We start from the raw sequence: 26388 nt of genomic DNA, 5'->3' as shown, positions 1-26388 counted from the left end.
AAAGGGGTTCTTTATCCTGTGGGAAACTGGACCGCCAACTCATGCAGAATCTCACAGTCATGTTCCATTCAGGAATGCAGTCACCTGATTTCAGGTTCCTGAAATCCATAAGGGGTGAAACTGTGCCAGGATGGAAGAGGTACCCAGTGCAATAAAGGACCCACAATGCTCTACAGACAAAAGATTTACTGCTTGTCCTGAAATGCCCAGTCTACTCAGTATAAGGGTATGAACAAATCCAGACAGCATCACCAGCATTTATCTACATCCAGTCAGTAGTACTAGTCCATAAAGAAAAGTGTTATGGTGCATACAATGGGGGTCATTTACTAAGGGCCCGAATCGCGTTTTCCCGACGTGTTACCCGAATATTTCCGATTTGCGCCGATTGTACCTGAATTGCCCCGGGTTTGTGTCGCACGCGATCGGATTGTGGCGCATCGGCGCCGGCATGCGCGCGACGGAAATCGGGGGGCGTGGCCGAACGAAAACCCGACGTATTCGGAAAAACCGCCGCATTTAAAAACCGAAAAAGTGTCGCTTGGGGACCGCTTACCTTCACCTGGTCCGAGGTGGTGCATTCCGGCGCGTGGAGATGATTTTCAGCGCAGCAGCGCCACCTGGTGGACGGCGGAGGAACTGCCTTCATGAATCCCGGCCGGACCCGAATCCAGAGCAGAGAACGCGCCGCTGGATCGCGAATGGGCCGGGTAAGTAAATTTGCCCCAATGTGTTTTGAAACGCAAGCCATTGGAATGGGAAGCGGCTTCTGCCATACATTCTTCTGAAACCACATTCACATGTGTTTTAATTGTTAGTAATGGAGTATACCACGAAAACAGCATAGCCTAAGGCTGGTGCCACACATAGCTCTTTGTCTGCATTTGAAAACGAAAACGCAGACAAAGCCGCACCCACCGGGGCGGGCCACGGCCCGATCGCATCAGCGTTTCTATGTAAACGACTGCGATCGGGAAAGAGCTGCCGGTGTTTTGCACTAATTTAATACAAAACACTGGCGGCTCGTTCCCGATCGCAGGCCCCGGTGGGTGCGGCTTTGTCTGCGTTTGCAAACGCAGACAATGTGGTGCATGTGGCACCAGCCTAAGGGTGATGCCACACATGGCGTTTTGAACCCGTTTTTGGTCCGTTTTTAAGCATCCATTTTTTAAAAACGCATGCGGTTTTTGAAAACGCATCCATTTTTGACAGGTTTGACCGGCCTGTCCCGGTGGGTGCGGCAAGTGTGCCACCACCCCAAGGCTGGCGCCACACGTAGCGCTTTGTCTGCGCGTGCAAACGCAAAGTCGCGCCCACCAGGGCGGGCCTCGGCCTGATCGCATCAGCGTTTCTATGGAAATGCCTGCGATCAGGAACGAGCCGCCGGCGTTTTGCGTTAATTTAACGCAAAAATGAATGCAAAACACCGGCGGCTCGTTCCCGATCGCAGGCGTTTCCATAGAAACGCCAATGCGATCGTGCCCGGTAGGCGCGACTGTGTCTGCGTTTGCAAGCGCAGACAAAGTGCTTCGTGTGCCGCCGGCCTAAGGGTGATCTCACATGTGGCGTTTTTGCTGTGTTTTTAAGCACGTGTTTTCAGTCCATTTAAAAACGCATGCGTTTTTAAAACGCATGGGTTTTTTTACCGTTTACCGTGCATTTGGTTGCTTTAACCCTGTTTATCGTAATAGATAAACAGGTTCAAAGCAACCAAACGCATGGTAAACGGTAAAAAACACATGCTTTTTTTTTTTTTTTTAAATGGACTTCAAATGCATGCTTAAAAACGGACCAAAAACGCCATGTGTGGCATTACCCAGTTTTTCAGATGCAGTTTTCGAAGCCAAAAGCAGGTGTGGATCATAATGGGTGAGGACATATCATTAAGAAGTGCTCCTCCTCCTCTATTTGCACTCCACTCCTGTTTTGGGCATAAAAAACTGCATCTGAAAAACTGAACATGTGGACGCACCCTCAACGCTTGTTTTCAGGAACTAGAAACACCTGTTTTGCCGAATAACAATGCAATGTTTTGATTGATCCCAATCCCCAGAATTTAGGTCTAAACACATCTTATTAGGTTACAGTGCTGCGTGTTTCAAAACGGAAACCATGTCTTCCTTAGGGTGAAGACACAAGTGGCATTTTTAGGCCGTTTTTAGTTAGTGCGTTTTCAGATCCGGTATTCTTAATTTGCGCAATTAAAAATGGACAAAAACGCATGCGTTTTTAACGATCTGAAAAACTAAAAACGGCCCAAAAACGGCCTAAAAAACGCCACGTGTGTCTTCACCCTGAGGGCGCGTTCACACGTTCTGCTATCGTCGCATTCATAACGCGACGCTAGCGCACAGTAGGCGGGGCTCGGGCCGTTCGCATATACGTTTCCCGGGAAACGCATGCGATTGATAACCGGATCGCATGCGTTTATCTGGAAACGCATATGCGATCGCCCCAAACTCCACCCCCGTGTGAACGCGCCCTCAGGCCAAAAGTTACTTTAAGGCTACATTCAAACACATGTATGGGGGACGTATATACGGCCAATATAAGTCCCCCATACACTTCTATGGCCCTGTGTGGGAGCGGTACAGTACAGCACACGTGCGGCACCATACCGCTCCGTAGCCCGGGAAAAGATAGGACATGTCCTAACTTTTCCCGTGATATGGCGCCGTACACTGTATGGAGAGGGGCGGGGGTGAGCAGCGCTCATTCCCTGCTCCTCTCCGCAGCGCCGATGTATGCCTGCCGTACGGGCATACATCGTGTGAATGTAGCCTAAGGCCGGCGCCACACGTGGCGCTTTTGTCTGCGCTTGCAAACGCAGACAAAGTCGCGGCCACCGGGGCGGGCCTCGGCCTGATCGCATCGGCGTTTCTATGGAAACGCATGCGATCGGGAACGAGCCGCCGGTGTTTTGCGTTAATTTAACGCGAAACACCGGCGGCTCGTTCCCGATCGCAGGCGTTTCCATAGAAACGTCGATGCGATCGGGCCGAGGCCCGCCCCGGTGGGCGCAACTTTGTCTGCGTTTGCAAGCGCAGACAAAAGCGCCACGTGTGGCGCCGGCCTAAGGCTGTGTGCACGCATTGCGTTTTGAAACTCAAGGCAAGCCCCTGTTGGCAGTGCTTGGTGTGATTGCATATGAGTCCACAAAGAACAGCACCGGCTGTTTTACATTTTACCTATTCAGAGGTACTAAGGGTTTATGAAGAGGGCTCACGGGGTGAGCCTTCGTCATACAGAGGTGGGGTTTGCTGCATATGGCACTGCTAATACCATACCCACAGGTAGTATCCCCTAGATTTAAGAGAGGCCAACCTGAAGTTGTATAGCTTCTGGAGATTGGTTACAATGCGCCAGTGGCATTTGAACAATCAGACCATCTAGGGTTAAAACACCCTAGCTGGTCTAAAATATAATTAACAAAAAAAGTAAAAAAAAAAGTAAAAAAATGTAAAAAAAAAACAAAAAAAAAACACACAAATAATTCATGATTGTGATCTAAAACTAAATAAACAGTAAAAATCACAAACATGTTAGGTATCGCCGCATCCCAAAATGCCTGACAAAAACGGTTATTCCCGACAGTGAACCTTGTAACAGAAAATAGCGCCCAAATGTCCGAAACGCCACTTTTACACCATTTTACATCACATAAAAAATGGAATAGAAAGTGATCAAAAGGTTGCACGGTCCTTTTAATTGTTAACAATGATAATGTCAGCTCATCTTGCAAAAAGTTACACCACACACAGCTCCACAAAGCGAAGTATGAAAAAGTAATTAGCGTCAGAAGATGGCAAAACTATTTATTTATTTATATACATTGGGGGACATTTACTATGCCGTTTCCGCTGGCTCCGACTATTCTCCAAAAAGGGGCGTGGCTTTGGCGGAGTGGAAACTCAGACAGAATTAATATGTATCGCAGCCATTTTTGGGCGCTGTAAACTGGCGGAAAGAAATTTGGTCTAGCAGGGACACATAACAGTGCTATTGCGCTGTTGCCTGTTCTGCGACTGTTGGACACATTTCTTGTACTCGGGACAGATTTTGGTCCCAGGGATAGAAAATGGTCTCAGCGCCAGAAATGTATGTGCACAGCTACACAATATTAAATGTGTATCTTCTTTCCAAGAGCAGGTCAGTAACAAAGCCAATGCAGACACCGACACTTTATTTAAATGTCCCCCATTGTTTTAATTTTGGAAAATATATTAAAAAACAATAAAACCTATAAAAATTTGGTATCACCGTGAACCAAAGAATAAAGAATATTTATCATTTGGAGCGCACAGCAAAAGTCGTAAAAACTGAGCCCCACAAGAAAGTGATGCAAATGTGGTTTTTTTTGTCAATTTCAACACATTTGGAATTTTTTTCAAGCTTCACTGTACACAGCATGGAATAGTAAATAACGTCACTGAGAAGTAAAATTTGTTACGCAGAAAATGAGTCCTCACACAGCTCTGTACACGGAAAAATTAAAAAGCTATAGATTTTTGAAGGTGGAGAGTAAAAAATTAACAAAAAAACGCTGTGACGCAACCGGGTTAAATAAAGTTTGAAATATCTATGAGTGATAGCAGACAAACAGAAAAGTTCACACATCAGAATTTTTATTTTATAGGAAATACAATTTTTAGAGGGGTGTTATATGAATACTGATCAAATATTCTTAGGCTTAAACATATCTTTATCTTTTCAGAAATTCAGAAGTGACGGCTCCACGGAGATATCATAACCACCTGTATATATGTGACATAAGCTTGTAGCTACATAAAGAATACCCATTGTCTGCCGAGCTCCTTATGCACCTGAATAGGAGGAGATGACTTCATATTTTATCACCTCCTCAGAGAGCAGAGAATTTCACTTACACTGTCCCTGTTACGGTGAGACTAAGGGTGAAGACACACATGGCGTTTTTGGGCTGTTTTTGGGCCGTTTTTACTAAGTGCGTTTTCAGAGCGTTAAAAAACGCGTGCGTTTTTGTCCGTTTTTCATTGCGCAATTTCGGAAAAACTGACAAAGTTTTTTAATGCATGCGTTTTTAACGATCTGAAAACGCACTTAGTAAAAACGGCCCAAAAACGCCATGTGTGTCTTCACCCTAATGGGGCAGCTCTGTCTTCCACACAAAGGTGAAGAATTTCAAGACAACTCTGGTGACCTCTTATAATTATTCAGATATAGTAAATGTGAAAGACTATGAAAAGCCTTGATATATGCAAGTAGTATTACCCCCTCAAGATACACTAGTCACATCTGCTAGGATGGCAGGGCAGATGTATGCCTAACCCTGCCCCAATAGCTAGTAGAGGGCAGGATCCTCTTTTATATTTGCTGGTCTTGAAGACGGCAGCAGCTGTTGAGTACTGAGGTCAGCCCCAGCCATCGATGCGCTTCTACTACTTCAATAGACACGGCGTCACCCAACACAATGGTGTGTTCGGAGCAGAGGGTCATGGAGAGCAAACCCCCAGGGACCAGGGCAAGCCATGTACAGCTGCTAATATAGACCATCCCACTGCTCCAGACAGGTGTATGGAGACAGGTCAACATGGAAGACAAGCAAAGTACAATAAAGAATGAGGGGCCACTTCTACCATCTGTCCCTGTAAATGCAGCTGTCAGCTTTTTTTTGACACACGTAATTCGGCAACCACAGGTGAGCGATAGGTTTGGATTCCAGTTCAGGTGAGATGGAGTTAACGTGCACCCTGACATAGGTCAGCCTCTATTTCATGTCACTTTTTGTGTTCCAGCTGGATGAGCAATGATTGGCGATGGAGGAGAGGAATCAGGCGTGGCTGGAATTTTAATTCAGCTGAAAGGAATTAGGCAACAGAGGTGCAGAAAGGGACAAAGCTTTCTCCTCCAAAAGCACTGAGGGGGAAGTAGAGCATGATGGAAAATGTTGGGATTGTGTTAGCAGAGGTTTATAGAAATAAAATTCTTTTCTGATAGATTCTCCCATTCAGCAGCACAGCTAGTAAGGATCCCACCAACACAGGAGGAAAGGGTATTTCAAGTTCTCCCACATAAAGCTCCATTCTCAAGGAGCCTTACAATTCATGCCAAGTGTCCTGACATCACAGGATCATTTTCCTATTGGCCAGTTATCACAGCTGCAACTAGTGGTCTCCAGTTACATAACCAGATCTGTCTGGGATACACAGCTACCCCATTCTACAGCCCAAAGAAGAAATACATTTCTGAGCTTTTAAGAAAATGTAGAACTGCAAAAATACCCTAACTAGTGTATGATGTTAAAGTTCTGTAACTTTCAGAAAAAATGCAATTTAAAGGCCCTCTACCACCAAGATCAAGGATTGTAAACCAAGCACACTGACATACTGTCGTGTGCCCCTCTGGCAGGATCTGCTCTTCCTTTAGCTTATTATGCCCTGGTTTTTACAAAAAAAGGCTTTTAAAATTATGCAAAGGAGCATGAGGTCTCATTTGCATAATTTTTAATTAAAAACCAGGGAATAGGAAGCTTAAAGAAGAGTAGATCCTGAGGGGGAACACACCAGCATGTCAGTGTGCTTGGTTTACAATCCTTGATCCTGGGGGCAGATGTCCTTACCACTTCAAGGTCTCTGCTTGATATTATCAAATACTTTATATAATACTTTACACTACATTAGGACTGTGTTCACAAATTCCGGTTGACTTGAATTTAGAAATGCAAATCAAATAGGGAGGTGCTTGGCCTGATCGCATATGTGTTTCAACTGAAACACATGTGATTGGTAACGAGCACCACATGTTCATATAGATTGGTCAATTGAAATGAATATCATTGTACCAAAAAGGGATGGTACAATATTGCGCCTCCTTTTTGTTGGCTTCTGCCAGAAAAATAGGGCAAATTTTGAACATTTTTAGAGCAAATTAAGCCATGCTCCTTTCTCTTAAAATGTTTTGATAAATGTGATGCAAGCAATTTTAGACTGTTATTTAGTACACAATAGATTCGTAAATCAGCCCCAAAGTCTATGGAAGTTGAACGTTTTTGGTCATAACTAGCAGTCATTTAAGAAAACTCACTCTACCATACAAGTGTCATAAGTGTCATGGAAAAAAAATTAAATCCATAAAAGTTTAAGATGAGCTGTTCCTCAAGATGTTGTTTGCATTGATTCTGGGGTGCTGATTTCCTTAGTTATAGGAATGAGAGGAGAGGTAAGATATAACTCAATATATTGCAGGATGTATGAAAAGATAGATCTGTCACCTCATTAGTTAATGACCTGATTTGTAACATTTCTAACAAGGAAATAGCATCCAGACATAATATGCAACTAACAAAAGATATTAGTTTATACCTGTAAATGGGCATTCCCATGGTATGTCTAAAGCTATATACAGAAGATCATCCAGTATCCTAGAAAACTTCAGGCATGAATTAGTCGAGTGATGACTGGCAGGTCCATGGAGCCTTTAATAAGCAATGACCATTACCCTGCATCAAATGCCTGTCAGCCCAATGATGTACATGACTGATAGGTCTGGATGAAAGAGATTTATACTGACACAGAGAAGGTTCCCGATTAACCCAACCGCCAATTAAAACAGAGATCTAGCTGTAGACATGCGGACTATGACAGCACCTGACAGCAAAGTCTAAATAATTATCCTAAAATGTAAAACAGTCATCTAAATGAGGAGAGACTAAAGCAAGAATCAGAGGTCAAAACCGTAGCCACATATAAATACCAATCATCCTAAATAAATTTAGAATAACAAGATGATGATGCATATGCAACAATGTATATACATGAGAACATTCATGGAGCCTTATTTACCAATTAGGACAATAAAGTCATTCAGGATATCAAAAGATAAATACAAACATTAGGGGTACTGTTATACAGAAAAAAAATAACAACCACAAAAAAACCTTACATTTGTTACAGATCTGCATACATAATTGAACCGCTTACTACCTGGACTCAAAGATGAAGGTGGTAAGTATGATAAGCTGAGGACCTCTGCTGACAACCGGCTCTACGACTGTCTTTTCAGAAACCGGACTTTATTAAATATATCCCCCTTCTTCTATAGAGGATTTACACTGGCTTTCTCATTAACTCCATGAAGCATTCCCAGCTGCCATAGTGTGCAAACAGTGGACGGAAAGAGACTTCACATATCACTGGTGTGAACACTCTTAGACAATTAACACTGAATTGCAAATATGAATATCATGACTATTGCAGAATGTGTTAGATGTGGCACGGGCCAAGTGATACTGTACATGGTGCAACAATATTGCACCTGAACCAGTGAGAAGATTTTTGCAAAACGAATATGATAATAACCCTACAATAAGCATTACAATAATCTAGTGCCCTCAAACATGGCAAAAGGACAGCGTGGTGGGAGAGCAGGTTACAAGCTGTTGAGAGATGGAATGCCAGCAACTATGCCCCGCTTTCAAACTGTCTACATAGGTAACAAAAAATGTAGGTTCTCTCTTACCTGCACGTCTGTAGACCCCATCTGTCCACTCTAACTGCACTATACTGTTCTCCTTGCAGCTTCTTCTCATGGTTTGCAGAAGTAAGTGACTGGCGCCCAGCGCCTGCACCCTGCCAAGCTCAGCTATTCACAAGCAAATGTGAGGCAGATGGGCAGCCCCCAGACCCAGTGAAAGGGAGAGGGGGGATGGCTCCAGACTGAAGTGTGTGTCTGGGGGAGAATTACTTTTTGACTAGACCTGTGAAAAGCAAGGAAACCCCCCAGAGAAAAATGCCAATCTATGGATGGAACTGATAGGGTTAAAAGTCATATGCTGGCAGCTCTCAATTGTTCCATGTACATAGAAAAACCAGACACAGTTAAATTATAATCCAGTAAAAGATTTTTACCTGCACTTCAGGAGAGCAGATTACAAAAATGTACACAATGAAGCCACCAGCGAGACAAAGGACTTACACACTGTAAAGCTTAATATCCTGCACCTTTGTTTTATGGTTTATAGTTCAGCCCTTCTCTATCAAATGAATGGAAACTGAGGGTTTGTCTCCAAACTAAAACAATTCATACATCAGCAGTGCATATCTTCTTAAGCTGATAGTTTGTTACAATGTATCATTTTCTGATGTTTCCATAAACTAGAGTCTCTGGATGAAGTGTAAAGCGGAGCAATCGCTAGATCCCACATGATGCACAAACTCCATCAGATTCACACTCCCATCAGAACTGCAATGATGATAACAATGTAGCTGCATAGGTTGTTCCTCCCATTCCTTCTTTTCTTTGGAGTCCTGAACAGCTGTGTGCAAGGCTGCAGTGTAAGTTTTTAGGGAAACAGCTGTTAACAGCTTAGAAGAAGCTCCCTTTAATCACAAACTACAGACAAATTAAAGCTCTTGGTGGTATGGTGGACCTCAAATCACAGCCTGGCCCATCTCCAGAGTGTACTGACTACGGTATATGCAACCATCTTTCACATGGTTGCTGGATGTCACACTTTCATTTATACACATGAATTTACAATGACTTGCCCAAGGGGTCTGTGTGCCATCGGTGTGTGAGGTCCACAAACATGGGCAGGAATTGGACATGCTTTGGGTTTTGCTCATAGACGGGGACGGAGAACCACGGCTGTGTCTAGTCCTCCTCAACCATCCCCACCTCCAGAGGAAGCTGGGTATCCGCAGCAGAATATAGGACATGACCTATCTCTTTCTGTGCGACCGCAAGGCTATGGAACAATATGGGGAGAAATACCACCATTCCAATGGATCACCATATTGCCCATTGAAATGAACGTGGCTATGTGCTCCCTGTATTAACACGGTATGGGTTGCACAAGGCCATATAAAATCACTTATGTGCAAGGGGCATAAGTTGATAGCAACAAAAGCATTATTTCTAATATTCTTGATCGTGATTTATGAAAAGGTCTATTTAGCAACCACTGTGGCTTTAATTTCTTACAATGCCCTTAATTGCTTTATACATACTACCATTTTTTTATAAAATGTATGAAAAGGAAAATTATTATTCAGACAGTTGATGCTGGAACTAATGGCATAATACAATGCAGCCTTTGTCACACTGCCCTATGCCCAGATAATGGATGAGGGCTTGCCCTGCAATTTCAGCTGTGTCCAGAAGAGGGATGAAGAGAGCAGTTGTAGAGAAGTTTAATCGAATTTTGGTTGCAACACAATCACCTCAAACGATTAAGAAATCAGTGCAGTGGGAGACAGAATATTAATGCCAGGAGAATAAAAGACAGTCAAAACTGACCTGGAAAAATAAACAGTTTTTTTTCAATGAGTCACAAGACCAAAGGCAACCACAGCATCTGGAGTTATTTATACCATATGCTAATACTGAAAACCAACATAAGCTGTCACCATTGCTATCTGCCTGTAATACTATGTAGTGAAATATGACAACTAAATGCATAATGTTGTCAGTGTCCGGGCTGGAACTTCCAGCAATCACATGCTGTGAGTGTAATGCAGATTGGATGCATCACACTTGTTAGGCTACATTTGCATAGAACGTGTGACTGCTGCTCACCCTTGCCCCTCTCCACAGAGTAACATGGAGCACAGCGCCGTATTCCGAGAAAAGATAGGACATGTCCTATCTTTTCAGAGCTATGGAATGATACGGTGCCGCACATATGCTGCACCGTACCACTCCATATGGCGCCGCGCCCATTGCTGGTCTATGGGGGACATATATTGGTCGTGGTATATACATCCCCCAATGGCTGTGTGAATGAGGCCTAACATACTCCAACACAAATAAACTGAAGTATAAGATCATAGTTCTTAATTAGCTCTTAGATGAAGCCTTAGCCTGAAAAAAACAGCCAGAACAATACACTTAGCAGGTAAACAGCAACTAGAGGGAGCACATAATATTCATTCACTGACCTTATCAAAAAACTGATAGAGTCTGATTGTCTTCTCCAGCCTGTTTCTGCACTCTTCCAGTTTCCTGGAGAAGTTGCCCACCTTCTCCCTACACTTTTGTAACCTAACCATATACTTCTGAACATCAGGAGAGGAAAGGTTCTGCCATCGGTCCATTGTCTGAAGAAGGTCCTGGCCACGTCTGCAGTACTCCTAGAAAACAGGACCCAAACATAAATTGTCTAAACCCAAAATTTATATTGAAGACGAGAGTTGTGGACAACTGCCACTTACACTTGCCACCCCATCAAATTCACTAAATTGCCTCTGTGTCTGAAGGAGAACCTCCAGAGAATCTTCTAAGACACTGCATTCCTCCAGTAATCGTTCACCAACATTATATATCCAACCACTAACCTTTTGGAAATAAGAAGAGACAAGAGTCAAAAACATGAACAAAAAAGCACAGGGGCCAATGACAATATATTCCCAGGGTGTTCAAATGTAACTTTTATTCCATCTCTAAAAGCTTTATTAAATGGACAAAGTGCCCATATGAACTGTGTTTTCTATCACTAGTTTCCCTAACATGGAGTTGTACCATATTGGAAATAGTTTCTCACTGGCTCCTCATAGGGTGGATGGAATGAATGGCCCAAACGCTGAGCAACCGGAACTAAAATGACATTATGAGTTCAGTTCTGGTTGCTCAGCATTCAGGCCAGACGGTCCAGCTAGCACACACTGCAAATATGATGCGTGTTCAAACTCGTTTGTGTTTAAGCGTCCTAAGGGTCAAAAACAGAGATATGAGAAAATGTCCATGTACGCTGAAATTTCTTGAATACAGCATTTGATAATTTTAAACAGTCTGAAAATCTAGAAGAGAGATGAAATGTAACAGCAGCAGATTATGTTTTCCATGGCTATTCAGTAATGTGGCATCTCATAATCTTGCACCTATCATGTTCCATTAATGCCTGGTTAAAGAAATGGCACAGTATTGCCTTGACAAACATTAAATAAACTGTAAACGAGGAAAAGATGTCCATATAGTACAGCTCTCATATTTAGTATTTTATATTTCAGTCACATTCTTACCTCCTCAAACCGCTCTTCAAAGACCTTAAAATCAATGACTAGCTCCATCTCCTGTATGCGTTGGTTAGACAATTGCACCAGGGTATGTACACTTTCATCCACCCGGTTATACAGCTCTGCCGCGACATCCACCGCTACCCTAAAAGAAACATCCAACAGTCACATACAGCATCATGTCCAGAACTGTTACATATAAGACATAATGTGGGCAGCCCCTTCCCCCAAAATACTGATATACATAATTAACTGGAGTATTTGCCATACACTGGCCCTACAGAAAGGTAAGGGAATGTTACAGAACATGCTGGTACAGTATTTAAGCCACACATGGCGTAAACAGAACTTAACACATTTTCCCCAGAGATTTTCCTATTTAGTGGGACACTTAGATGCAGGAAAAACAGTCACAGGCCCACCATATCCCTCACAGGATGCAGTAGCATAGCTCTGCTGGCCACCTGCATTATGGTGAAGGGGATATGGTGCCAGATGACAGAGTGATGATGGGGAAAACATTTCACAATTCCAACAGCTTCAATCAAATTCCAGACAAGGCGCAGTGATCCAAAGCAGCTGGAAAAAAACAAAGGCAGGCCAGGACCTTACTGATAGATAATCCCAGCCCCGGCTTCCTCCAACAAACACCTCCATTATCAGCAGTAGTGCTGTTCACAATGTAGCTTTAACACTTCCATCCCCACATACAATATCTCCAGTTACATGTAAATTATGCATAACCCTTGTATGATGAAACTTTGGCATAATAAAGCCTTAGGTAGTAGCATATCATCATGTTAGCACAATCCTATCACGTGTTACGGTACCTGTAATCCTCTGTAAGAGTTACACATGACTCCTCCTTCCTTAGTCTGGCCAGCACAGCGCCTCCTTCTGTCTGAAGTGTCACTAATCTTGTGTCCTCCAGCACTGCCTTCATCAAGTTCCCAAAACGCATCAGCTGAAGACTAGCCTCCTGACATATTACAATAAAAAAATACATGACATGTACTTGGCTTTCTGCTATACTCCTTATCTAGACCACCGGGTCAGCACATTATATAGAAAATACAAAACGGTGATAGACTTATCTTAAAACTTAACTTTTAAAAAGTAGATTGTGAGAAATTTAAAATATTTGGTCAGCTCCAATTATGAGCGATGAGAACACCAACCAGCAAGAAAAATGACTTAGGAGCTCCTGCCATGGTCTTGTTGAAGCAAATACAGATATAAGATATAGATATATGGGTTTCAGTGTCATATATCCAGTCAAAAACCCTGAAACCTAAAACCTGCTTGCTTTTTTACTGTCACCTACTATCTTCATCTGCTTGGGGTTGTTCCCTTTAATTTCAGATAGAGGTTACATCTGATATTTTATATCTTATATCTGTATTTGCTTCAACAAGACCAATTCTCAGATCCCCCCTCTCCCTCTGCATTGGGTCAGTGGGCCCATTTTAGGGTGAGGTTCCAGATGGGATGGCAGCTGCTTAGGGTTGCAGTCCAGTGTTGAGGTCTTTAGGGTGGAACAGGGCATTCCTATCCCCTTTTTGTTATAGGGCTTTATAGTGTATACTGCACTCTGGACCACCAAGAGTGCCCCCCTATTCCCTGTTTCTTCCTGTCTACATTCCCATTCTTTCCCCATTCATTCTGTATCCTGCTCTCCTGTATGTAATGGTTTGGATTAAGGTCAATACTTATCTAATTACACCTGAAGACTGCAAACCTCACTAATGCACTCAGCAGATGCCTCCACATCTCATGATATACAGGTACGTGACCACATACAAGTAAGCATTTGTTGAAAAATTTGGGAAAAGGTTTATATGGTTTAATAATGCCATGGCATGAGCTCCCAAGTCATTTTTCTTGCTGGTTGGTGTTCTCATCACTCATAATTGGGGATTACTACATATTTAAAATTTTTCACGATCTACTTTTTAAAAGTTAAGTTTTAAGATAAGTCTATTACCGTTTTGTATTTTCTAACTAAATATATTTGGCAGTACTAACACATAGCATTCTGCTGGGAAAATAAAGGAAAATAAAAATTGTGATTTCTTGGTAATGGATGTAATTCTGTTTCTCTTGCAGCTGTAGGTCAGCCTTGATTGTGGTAATAAATAAATCTTCCCTAGTAATACTGTGTTAAAGGGAACCTGTCACCTCAAACATCGATACTATGCCTCGCACAATACCTTACAGACCAGTGTAGAGGCATTCCAATGTTTCTTAACCGGTTTTTGGATGTTTCCGATGTTCGCTAAAAACAACTTTTATTCAATTTACTTTCAAGACTTCCATGCACTGCGCATGCTCTTAGATTACAAACCTGCGGGCAGGTCTGAGGGGTGGTTTTAGTGGGATACACGGCAGAGAGGAGGCGGGGGAGGAAATGTCCGGAGCTGAGAGCTATCCCGCCTTGTTGACTGCATACAGTTATCAATGCAAGTTGATGAAAGTCATTTTTAGAGAATATAGAAAATGTACAAAAACTGGTTAAGACACATTGGGATGTCTCTACATCGGTCTGTAAGGTATTGTGCGAGGCTTAGAATCGATGTTTGAGGTGACAATTTCCCTTTAAGACTAGAAAATCTTTTGTAAACTACCAAAAGCAGCAGCAACATGATATTGCTACAATCTATCAGCGCAGTACATTGTAGCAAAGCCATAGCTGTGAGGTGTGCACTGGCTGCTAGTACTTAGTAAAATACAGCATATAGTGAGGATAGAAGGTCAAATACAACGTATAAGCCAGTGATGGCGAACCTTTTAGAGCCTGAGTGCCCAAACTTCAACCAAAAGCCACTTATTTATTGCAAAGTGCCAGTGCAGCAATTTAAGCAGTAATTTATTTTTCTTTGTTCTTTGACAACTTTCAATCGTTCAGCCTCCTAAAGACACCAACACAGTTGAAAGGAGGAGGGCAAATTCGTCTATCATTGTAGGAAGATTCTCTAGGAAGATTCTTTGAGTCCTGTCTGGTGTGCTGGGGTGATGGCCTGGGGGCCCACAGAGAGGGCTCCGAGTGCCGCCTCTGGCACCAGTGCCGTAGGTTCGCCACCACTGGTATAGGCAGTCCCCGGTTATGTACAAGATAGACTCTATAGGTTTGTTCTAAAGTTGAATTTGTATGCAAGTCAGAATTGTATATTTTATAATTGTAACTCCAGAAAAATTTATTTTGGTCTCTGTGACAATTGGATTTTAAAAATGTTGGTTTGTCATCAGAACCAGGATTAACAAACTCAATTGCAGACACCTTTAATAATTGTTATAGCTGTTTATTGTAGCCTAAGTCTAAAGTACAGTAAGTTACCAATTACCAGAGGTCCGTTTGTAATTAGAGGTCGTCTGTAAGTCAGGTGTTCTTAAAGGAAACCTACCACTTAAAAGTGGTAGGTTTAGACACATATACATGGCACCAGCTCAGGGTGAGCTGGTGCCAGATCATATTTTTGTTAGGGGAACAAAGCCCCTATCGCCGTTTTATAAGTTATATTAATTTATAACTCGGCGCACCGCACTTGGGCACGGCGCACCATGCCCGTGCCGGATTCTAACGTGCTGGAGAGGCGGTGACGTCACCGTGCTCTCCGGCACACGCGCGCCTGCGCAACTTAGCACGGCCTGTTTCCCCGTGCTAAGTTGCGCAGACGCGCGTGTGCCGGGGAGATCGGTGACGTCACCGCCTCTCCAGCACGTTAGAATTACGGACACCTTACAGCTGATAATTACAGCCTCACACTAAAGTAAAGCATCCAAAGAGCTTCACCAGAGATTACAGCGGGCAGAGGGGTCCGTTTATAACTGGGGGGGCGTCTGTAAGTCAGGTCTTCTTAAGTCGGGGACCGCCTGCAGTGCCAAACTGTAATCATGATGGATTAGGTCTGTAAAATAGAACATGGCCTTGTGTTTTACCACTTAATTATATTACCCATTCAGAGAATCATAGATTGCTCACCTCAGTCGTGTCAGGCAGAGAGCTGACACACATGTTCTGAATAGCATTGCGCAGAAAGATGTAGGCATCTTGGCAGCTGTCTTTTAAGTTCTCCAACTTCTATAGGAATAAAAAAAAAAAAATCAACCTTCTTTACCAATTGCACAATCCTGATGGTGAGCATATTCCATCTGCAACCAGTACGGAACTCACCATGCGGAATGTTAGCCAGTCGTGGTGACAGTATGGAAATGTTCCATTAAATGTAGGTGGCAGCTGTGAAACATCGATGTGTTTGTGCAAAGACTTTGCTGAAGTCAGAACATCAAACTGTGTAAAAAATATTTGGATTATATAAAACATTATTCAAACACAAAACATTTACAAATAACAGCACTTTTCATCACACCTTGTAATAATGTACTACCTGACCATGTATAAGTTTTTGATATTTCAACAGTTTTGCAATGTATTTGAAAAGTAGCGTGGCTTACCAGTAAATGGTTGTGAATTAAGAGAAAGTGGCTATTGTCTTACAATAAATTGTGCCAAATTAAGAACACAGACATGAACAGAGCCAACTAATACAAAGTGTAAAGTCAGTCTTCACAGTCTACTAGTGCGATAGATATCTCATCAGCATCAGTCACCTAAATAACAGGTCGTGGATCTTTCAATATTGGCTCTTAAAACAGTATAGTATACATTCTGTGGGTGTGGAATCACTGCATAGGGAGTGGAGTACAGACCCCTAATCGTACTGGAGTAATGACTCAGTCCTGCTCTCAATCGGTGAGGCCAACCTGTGGCCTCCACAGAAACTTCATTCTTCCACCTACGGTTCCCTGCTCGCCCATGATTCCTTAGAGGTATCTTGAATCTAGAAATGAGTGGGTTGTGATCGGCTGAAGCGTGTGCAGTAAGGATGGGAAACATACTAAGAGCTGTTATAAAGAGAATCTGCATTCTGGAGATTATGATGTAGACCATAAATCAAAGAGGACCAAGCTGCTTTGACCCCACCCCCCACCCCAGTGGACACAAATGGGTTTAGAGGCAGTAATCTTGTTAATAAAGTCCTGGATGTCATTATTGTGAATTTCTAACAATCTGACACTTCAATCAGCAAAATGCATGAAAATCTAGAACTTATTTGCACAAAATCCCTAAATGCCCCTTCATCATTGATTTTGGTAAATAAATAATAGAAAGTTGGAATTTGTTGTGTTTGTTCATTAACAACTAATTTCAAGACCTACTAAGGACAACTTTTCTTCAATTATTATTTTTATGTCCTGATACATGCAATGAATTTAAGGAGGAGGGGCTTTCTTTTTTAATGACTGTAATGAGTCCTGTATGATGTAACCAGTCCCACATGCTGGTCACATACAGAATATTTATAACTTACTATTTAATCATACAGCAGTTGTGCCTTAAAATATAAGCATTGTATCTACAGCTTTACTCATCAGGGGTCATAGGTCACTGCCCAATATTGTTCCCTGTTATTTTGCCCTAATGAGCCAAGAACAGGATACGTTTAAATTAGCAGTGTGGAAGCAGAAGCCTGTCAAGGACTCTTCATTCTGCTTTTGTGGAAGCAGGACACAAGGAAGAGGTCAACCTCAAAGTTATGGTAATCTTAACCCCTATGCAGACTCTAGGGACACAGACAGGCGTAAGCAGCACACTTTATAGAGGACACCCATATGCTTTGTCACAATTAAGCAGACATTACTTATAGGAAGATTGGATTTCAGGACAATTAGGGAAAGCCCAAATAAACAATACTGGTAATAACATATTTGTCATTTATACGACTGGTGCTGCTCATTACTATATTTACCAGAAATAGGCTACAATCTTGAATGTAAGCAGACAAAGGGTCTACAGATTGTGCATAACATGTAGGATATTCCAGCTACACATCTGAGTATTGAAATGAAACCTGTAACCAGGTTGTTTTTTAAAAATTTTTTAAATCAGATATTTTTATTGAGGTTTTTCCCCTCCCATTCATCCCCAAATTACAATCAAACAAAAACAATAGCTGCCGCAGGCAGTAAACACTTGCATTGCTGCAAATATACAATTCCAATAAAGTATTCCAAGTATTACAAGATTTTCCAATGCAATATTTCTTTCCTGCATTTTAACGCATCATTATCGCATATACATTCCTTACAACACCCCCGCCCCCATGAGCCAGCTCCTTCCCAGAACCCTGCGGACCTACTGTAACCAGGTTTTACCACACTAAACTACTAGTCCCCTCAAGTAGGGTATGTAATGGCCTTTCCAAATTCCCTGTATTATGTGAAACCTCACCTGTTTACAGATCAAACAAATCTCCCCCAAAGTACGAAAAATATGACTCTTCTCATCTTATTTTTATATGAGATGAGTCAACTTTGGTATTTGTAGGTTTAGTATCACCTCAGAAGCCTCTATCTTCTGTTCTACAATACACAGAAACATCCTTATGGTTCTGTGAGCTACAGAACTGGACATACAGATAATCAAATAATAGGCAAAACAGAATCGTTATCTACTGCTTACATTTCTAACTATGCCTTTAGCTGTCTGTATCTCTGGTTCTTTCACTCACAGGCATAAACCTGATGCCGTCTGAAAGGTGAGATCCTTATCTTTAAAATGACACAAAAAGTATGTTTCTAGGCACTACAGAACAGAAAATATGGGATTTGTAAATGACACTATCCCTGAAACCACTAAATGTGACTCTTCTCATGAAACTGAGGTGAGAAGAGTAATGTCTGCCTGACTTTGGGGGAGATCTTCATAAAAGAGGGAATTCTAGACAGGACATTTTATACCCTACCTGAGGGTGCTAAGAGTTTAGAGTGGTAAAACCTTTTGACAGGTTCTCTTTTAATAACAATCCAGGAAGTTCAGGGCCTCCTAAGTCCCCAACTAAAATAAATTTGGAGAATTTGAACAAAAAGTTTTAGTGGATTGGAAAAAAAGCTTCCCTCTAGTTCAGCATGATGTCAACATCATGGCGTCCCAAACTTTGAACAAATGCCTGTGCATTTTGGTGTAAGACTATCAGACAGAATCCTGCAAGGGGATTTTTTCCCCCCTGCTGCCTGATTACCAAGATTTTTACCAAGTGTAAATTTGCTATAAACCAGATCCCATAACCTACAACTTGGATTCCATGGTGCCACCAATGGTGCTTACCTGGACTCCATGTGGTCTCTCCGAGCACAGGACGAGATCTTTCTCCGTCAGAAGCAATACTCCATGGATACAATTAGGAATAGCAGCCTGCAACAGAGCAATTTGACATATTTATTATTTCAGCTCTAATAAGATGTGTGTAACCATCTTTTTAATATAAATAAACATCGACAATGAACAGCAAATGGGAAGCACTGTCCACTGAGTAACAAGTAGAGATGTGGGTATCAGGTGGATTCTATACAGGGATCATACAGATTGGGTCAATGTTTGTGTCTGACAGTCATTTGATGATCTTAATAAAGCTGTCTTTAGCTGTACAGGGTCTCCCCCTGATCTGATACCACAATATTTTCTCTATATAGATTCAAATAGAAATGAACAAAGCTACTGAATAAAAAGGAAATTATGTCAAAATGATGCAAAAGATTGTCAAAACCTTCCTAGGTGTATGTTGTCTTCAATATGTGACAGGTGCCAATAGTTACTTGATTTTTAAACTGCAATCCAACGTCCCCTTCAATTAAAGATAGGTGCTTGATAGAAACAACTAATAAAATGTATTGTCAACTACCTGGACTATTTGAATGGCTTTAAATAGAGGTGGAACGGGAGAGCACCTACGCGCATCCACCAGCAGCGTCAGTCCCAGAGCTCTGCAATCTCTCCTAGGAGAAGAATGGATCATTAGGTAAACGATGTGACACAAAAATATACTAATACAGTGTATTACTACACAAAAGTAATAATACATTTAGCCACTAAATGTATCATTAACTGTTTGTAGCACAAAAGTATTAAACGTCATACAAAAGTGACATTGTACAAATGATGTTTGATCACCAAACCATTTCATCCACTTCAAATATCTGAGCCTCAGGGGTGCCAGTGGTCAGATCCCTGCAAATTTAATATTAACCACCTTTCCTATGGATAAGTAATCAATAAAAAAATAAATACAGAATACTCCTTTTCTAACATAAATGTGTTGCAAAATGTCATGCAGTCTTGAACCACAGTATTCTTTATGACATACTCTGATCTGAAATTGGGAGGGAATTGAATAAATGTTTATTGAAAAGATGGAAAAGATGATGAACCTTTATCCATATACAACAAGCTTACATTCCATTGTATACACCTATGTATACTATTATGTCAATCGGGGGGTAGTATATAAAATCCATACAGAAGGGCATGTTCTTACCGTACAGTGCTATAGAAGTACAACAAGAGGCGTCCCAGTTCAGAGGCGTTGCAGTGTGGGTTTAACCAGCACGTGTCGCGTGTATTGATTATCACCAGACCGCGTCCATTCCTGTCTCTTGTTCCTTAACAAAGAAAAACGGAAGGTTTCTATCTTTCCACAGAGAATAGATGGAGATCTGGAGTCATATTGACCATGAACAGACTACAATTGTCACAAGTAAAATATGAAATGCCCTTAGAGCAGCTATGTGCCATGTCTGACTGGCTTTAAATCAAGCAGGTAAATTTACAGCAGCTGAACTATGTTCCCATCTGATCTATAATAACCAGGGTTGTATTTGCCATTATGAACTTAAGGATCTGTGCCTAGAGCCCCCAGTTACAGGGGAGCATCTTCAGGAGCAGGAATGTTTTTTGTTTCATCCCTGGCCAGACTGATAAAGTGTATAGTAGTAAAGGAATGGGGTTTAATGGTGGGGCTGAGAGGGGAATAGGAGAGAAGGCACGTATTTCATAGGAATACAAGAGTTTGTGCACAAGTTCTAAGTCTAAAGAAATAGGGGAGTTGTGTATAACAGTATACTGAAATGAGGCACAAATAGGTCAAAGTGTACAGGAATTGGGGCCCCAGTACTAAGTCCTTAGTACTGGGGTATGCTATATGTTGGTTACAGATAATGGTTTTACTTTATATACTTTGTTAGAAGTGACTAAAAAGCATTGTAATTGCTTATAAATGAGCACTTCATGATTGTGGCACATAAAAGGGCCTTTAATGGCGGGCATGTTCAGTAATGTGCCTATAGAAGTGGATGTATAGACAGCCCTGATGACAGTACATAATACCAGCTCACCAGGGAGATAGACCACACCACTCATCAGCACCTCCACGTTAACATCCTTGACCCGCAAGGGATGGGTATGATCCTCGCTTTTCCTACTGACAGATGGAGAGCTCAAGCCCTGTGACCATAAAGGTGACAGGTCCTTCTCAGGGGCTATTTCTCCTGTCTTCTCTTGATCATTGATGTTTCCTGTAAAACAGAGGAGTTTGAGTAAGTTACACTCCCAAAAGTCACTTGCTAAAATATAAATTATATGAAGGAAATAAGCAACTTTCTACATATTACATATAAATATGCATGAAAATAGAATACCAGAGCTGCACTGAAAAGGAATCAGTGATTTTCTTTTTTTTCTTAGTAAAAGTAGGTAACAAAACATTTTCACTTTTGACTACAGAATATACTTGGGTATAAGCCGAGCCTAATATAAGCCTACGCCTCTAATTTTAGCACAAAAAACTGGGAAAACCTATTGACTCCAATATAAGCCTAGGATGGGAAATGCATTGGTCCCAGCCCATGCCCCCAGTTTATAGCTATCCAGCCACTGCCCCAATATATAGCCAGCCCATGCCCCTATTTATAGCCAGCCCACCAGCCCCCCGGTATTTTGCCAGCCAGCCCCCACCCCCGTATATAGCCAGGCAGATAGCCCCCAGTAATGCAGAGAACGTCAAAAATAAAGTCAATACTCACCTTTCCGATGATGTCTCCTTTTCCATTTGAGTTTGTTTTTTCAGTACATTTTTGGTGCTTAAAAACTCGGCTTATACTCGAGTATTATATTGAGATTGGACATTTTTACATTCTTTGCAACTATTCATGATAATGAGTTCTGCCATCTTGCCTGAACTTCTTCTCTGCTCTGTTAACAGCATGTAGTGATATGCTTTACAGCAGCCCCAAGGCAATAGACAACAACAGTCTGGAGCCAACCAGGACAGGAGGTGTAAAATAACTCTGCAATTCTGTAATCATCTGTCAACACCTTAGAGATGGAGAGAGAAGCCAGCGCATACGTGATCGGCTGCTCTCTTCATCTCAGGCTACAACGGGGGTACAATGGACCCCTGTTCTCGTGCTCCGAGGGGATCCCATCACTGAGACCCCCACGATCAGCAAGTTAGCCCCTATCCACAGGATAACTTGTATGTCACTAGAGAACCCCTTTTAATAAAAATGTATAATACACAAAATAAATTATACATTTTTAAATTAACATTACCAGGACAACCTTTACAAATCATATAATAAACGGTCATAAAAAAAAATGAAAACTCTCCTCGCAAAATACTGTTCACTTGTTACCAATCACATGCATTTCAATGAAAAAGACATATGCGGTCAGGCTGAGCCCCACTCCCAAACATTTGCATTATGCTTCTAAACGCAATGTAAACTCCCCATGGGACTGCACCCTAAGCCTTTTGCCACACTAACATTTTGCCAGAAGGGTTATAATACGCCTTTCGCTGTTTTTAAGGTGCATTTTTAGCCAAGGAGCAGCAGCATTTTCAATAATACAAATGTATAACTCCTAGTCGTATATATAGTTCTAACCCCTTCGAGTTGCAGCATTTTTTTCATTTATTTTTCTCTCTCCACATTCAAAAATCTATAACTTTTTAATTTTTCCGTGTACAGAGCTGTGTGAGGGCTTGTGTAACAAATTTTCATTCTCAGCTGTGTTATTTATTATTCCATGCTATGTACTGGCATTTTTTGCAAGATGGGCTGATGTTTTCATTGCTACCATTTTGAGGACTGTGCAACCTTTTGATATATTTTTATAACATTTTTTATTTGATGTAAAATGGTGTAAAATTTGATGTTTCTGCGCTATTTTCCATTATGGGGTTCACTGTCATGAATCAAGGTTTTTATATTTTGATAGGTTGGCCATTTTGGGACATGGTGATACATTACATGTTTGTGATTTTTACTGTTTATTACATTTTATATCAGTTCTAGGGAAAGGGAGGTGATTTTAATTTTTAAGTTTTTTTTTTAGTTTTAGTTAGTAAAAAAAAAATGTAAAAAAAAGTTAAACTATTTGTTTAGACCCTCTAGGGTACTTTAACCCTAGATGCTCTGATTGTTCCTACCATATACTGCAATATTACTGTATTTCTGTATATGGCATTTTTACATATGAATCATTACAATGTGCCACTGGCACAAGGTAACAAATCTGCAAATGCCATACAGCCTCGGGTCTTACAAAGACCTGAGACTGTCATGGGAACTAATCGTCGCTCCTAGATTATGTCAGCGTCAATCAGGGACGATCAGAACAAATATTTAGATAGATAGATTTAAGTCTACTTAATGCTACTACCGGCAATCAAAGGGTTAATTTAAATTTTTTAAACCTTCTTTTAATTGATTTTTTTTTTGTTGTTTTTTAATTATATAATATATATATATATATATATATTTTTTTTTTTTACAGGGGCACACTTACCCTGCTTTTCTTATACAGGTGGTCCCCTACTTAAGAACACCCGACTTACAGACAACCCCTAGTTACAAACAGAGCTCTGGATGTACTGTACTTTAACCTTAGGCTTCAATAAACAGATATGACAGTTATCAAAGGTGTCTGCAATTAAGCTTTTTATGTTATTGCTGGTTCTTATGACAATCCTTCTTCAAAGAGACCAAAAAATTTTTTGCCTGGAGTTACAATCATAAAATATAAAGTTCCGACTTACATACAAATTCAACTTAAGAACAAACCTACAGAACCTTGTACAGAAATCTTGTACATAACACTGTATATAGATCACAGATAATGTGATCCAAAGGTAACAGCCCATTGGATCATTGTTATCAGTGATCTGTATACAGATCTGTATTACAGATCAGATTTAGGCTAAATTCACACTGCCGTGAGCCCGCCGCACCGTAGTACGGCGGGCACACGGCAGCGCGGGGAGAGGAGGAGGAGGTGAGCGCAGCTCACCCCCGCCCCTCACCATAGAAAGTAATGGCGCACGGCGCCGTAATACGGGGAAAGACAGGACATGTCCTATCTTTCCCCGGGCTACGGAGCGGTACGGTGCCGCACCGTACCGCTCCCAAACAGGGCCGTGAGCCCATAGAAGTGTATGGGGGACGTATATCGGCCGCATATACGTCGGACGTATATATACGTCCCCCATACTGTAGTGTGAATGTAGCCTTAGTTAGATTATGCTGATTTATGAGAGGGTGCAAATAGCGCCTTGCCAGCATGCTTCTCATTGTATACAGGGGCAGCTGTGACAGGGGACTGATAATATAGGCCACATGTGACAGCAAAGGATCAGGCTGTGATGAAGAAAGCTTGATCCTATTAGTGGCGCAGTGTGCTTCTCACCACTCCGGTCCGCGGCCACTGTGGAACAACATGTGACCTGAGCTCCGGTCATATGGCCTTCTATCGGATCCGCAAGCTGATATGATATGATCAGGATCGTAGTGAGCAGAGCTCAGAGCTGTTAGCCAGTGAAACAAGAAAATCAACAAGCGTATTTATACGTTTGGTAGTTTTTGGGGGGGAGCAAATCAGCCTCTACATGTGTCATAGACGTTTGTAGAGGCGTTATTGCAACCTCTGTTGGGCAGAGAGATCCGTCTATAACTAGCGGTTGTCTGTAAGTCAGGTGTTCTTAAGTATGGGACTGCCTGTATAGGTTTTAGAAATTCCTTTAATTATAATAATTTCTATTTTTTGCAATTTTAAAATTTCAAGCTGAAAAGCAGATTTTTGGTTATCTCCATTTTAGTGATATTATGATGATTTATTCATGTGAACATATGGCTATGAGGTATCTATGAACTCTACACATGTTTATCTATTACATTTAGGAGATGTGAAACAAATTATTTTTTGATTGGGGCACATTTTTTGCTGTCAAATTAAATTTTTATGAAATTTAGTTTTAAAATTTAACACTTTGAATGAACATTGCATGAAGGCACCTATGCATATAAACTCCTTAATACAATTTTGTAAATGAGGCGAGTGTCCCTTTTCAGAAAGTATATGGTTTGTTGGGGTTTCGTACAGTTCTTTATGCTGTAATTTTGGCTTTATATCTACACGTCAAGATAAAAATTGCTCTGTCCAATAATTCAAAATTGCCAAAAACACCTTGCATAAAAAGCATTAATGGGACATTGAAGTTATAAAAAAAAGTTCCTTACAGTCTGACATTACCAGTTTTTGCTAAAAATTTTCCAGCTGCAAACAAAGCATGACACATGGTGTAAAAATCTAGGATCTTGGCAAGGCCTCACCCACTGGGTGACACATTAAACCTGTTGCCTGAATATACAATGGCATGAAGTGACTGAACTTTTCACAAATGGGTGACTAATGCCATGTGTAAACAATAAGCAGCCCCCTCCTCAATAAATAGAACATTATAGAAACCCAAGACCCACTCACATCCCTGAGACACGTTCAGGAAATGGAGTGTATGGGAAGGACAGGGGTCATTTATGTACACATGGGATATTTCTGGCTGAATTCAAGAGGGAGATAGTTAATCCTGTGAGTGCTGACACATCTCAGGATCAAATGACTTCTCCCATTGATACCCGGCATGGCAGGATAAAACACAGTTGGGGGGAACTTTAGTGAATAATAAAAGCTGAACTCTTCCCTGTATGCTAAATGCTTCCAATGATTTCTCTCCTCCTCCCAAGCAGGGGAATTTCAGCAGAATGGAAGTCTCTATAATGTAACATTTCTTTATTCTGTAGAGATGTGCAAATCCAAACTGCTGTAAAATAGTAAAGGAAAATCATCTGCGGACAAGAAGTGGAGCTGTATATAAAGAACAGTGGTACCGGCCACTCCAAATATTGGATAATGGATAATATCATTAGTGAGTTTTTTATTCAGCTATGAAGATCCTTTATCCAGAATTTTCTTTTCACCAAATCCTAGATCTTTCTCAAGCTAGACCTGATTGTAGTAAGCCCTAAGTAGTACACAATAAAGTGACCATGCCTAATGCTTTTGTAATTTTCTTTGCCTTGTGCCTCAATTTTTTTTCTCATTTTTTTCTAATATCTTTTATACAGGGGGACAGAATTCAGCTTCACGAACGAGGTCAATTAGCGATGAATAAGGTTTAAACTAAAACGCATAGGCTTTTCCTACCTTTATACCTTCTTTTGTCTTCTA

The 26388-nt window shown here is 41.3% G+C and overlaps 1 protein-coding gene across 2 annotated transcripts in view; it reads right to left on the bottom strand.

Annotated features, from left to right (window-relative positions):
* The window catches only part of LOC140070528 (puratrophin-1-like), a 68449-nt gene that overhangs the window by 9276 nt on the left and 32785 nt on the right, over positions 1 to 26388 (bottom strand). For both annotated transcript variants that reach the window (XM_072117148.1, XM_072117150.1), the window contains exons 4-13: positions 21219 to 21398; positions 20363 to 20486; positions 19730 to 19823; positions 19156 to 19242; positions 16162 to 16278; positions 15970 to 16068; positions 12821 to 12969; positions 11997 to 12135; positions 11190 to 11312; positions 10917 to 11108 (exon numbers count right to left, since the gene is read on the bottom strand). In XM_072117148.1, coding sequence (XP_071973249.1) covers positions 10917 to 11108; positions 11190 to 11312; positions 11997 to 12135; positions 12821 to 12969; positions 15970 to 16068; positions 16162 to 16278; positions 19156 to 19242; positions 19730 to 19823; positions 20363 to 20486; positions 21219 to 21398 — 1304 coding nt within the window. The remainder of the gene's footprint in view (positions 1 to 10916; positions 11109 to 11189; positions 11313 to 11996; positions 12136 to 12820; positions 12970 to 15969; positions 16069 to 16161; positions 16279 to 19155; positions 19243 to 19729; positions 19824 to 20362; positions 20487 to 21218; positions 21399 to 26388) is intronic.

Source organism: Engystomops pustulosus, chromosome 7, assembly GCF_040894005.1.
Source record: "Engystomops pustulosus chromosome 7, aEngPut4.maternal, whole genome shotgun sequence".
Lineage (NCBI taxonomy): Eukaryota > Metazoa > Chordata > Amphibia > Anura > Leptodactylidae > Engystomops > Engystomops pustulosus.
This window is presented reverse-complemented; position numbering and strand designations above follow the sequence as displayed.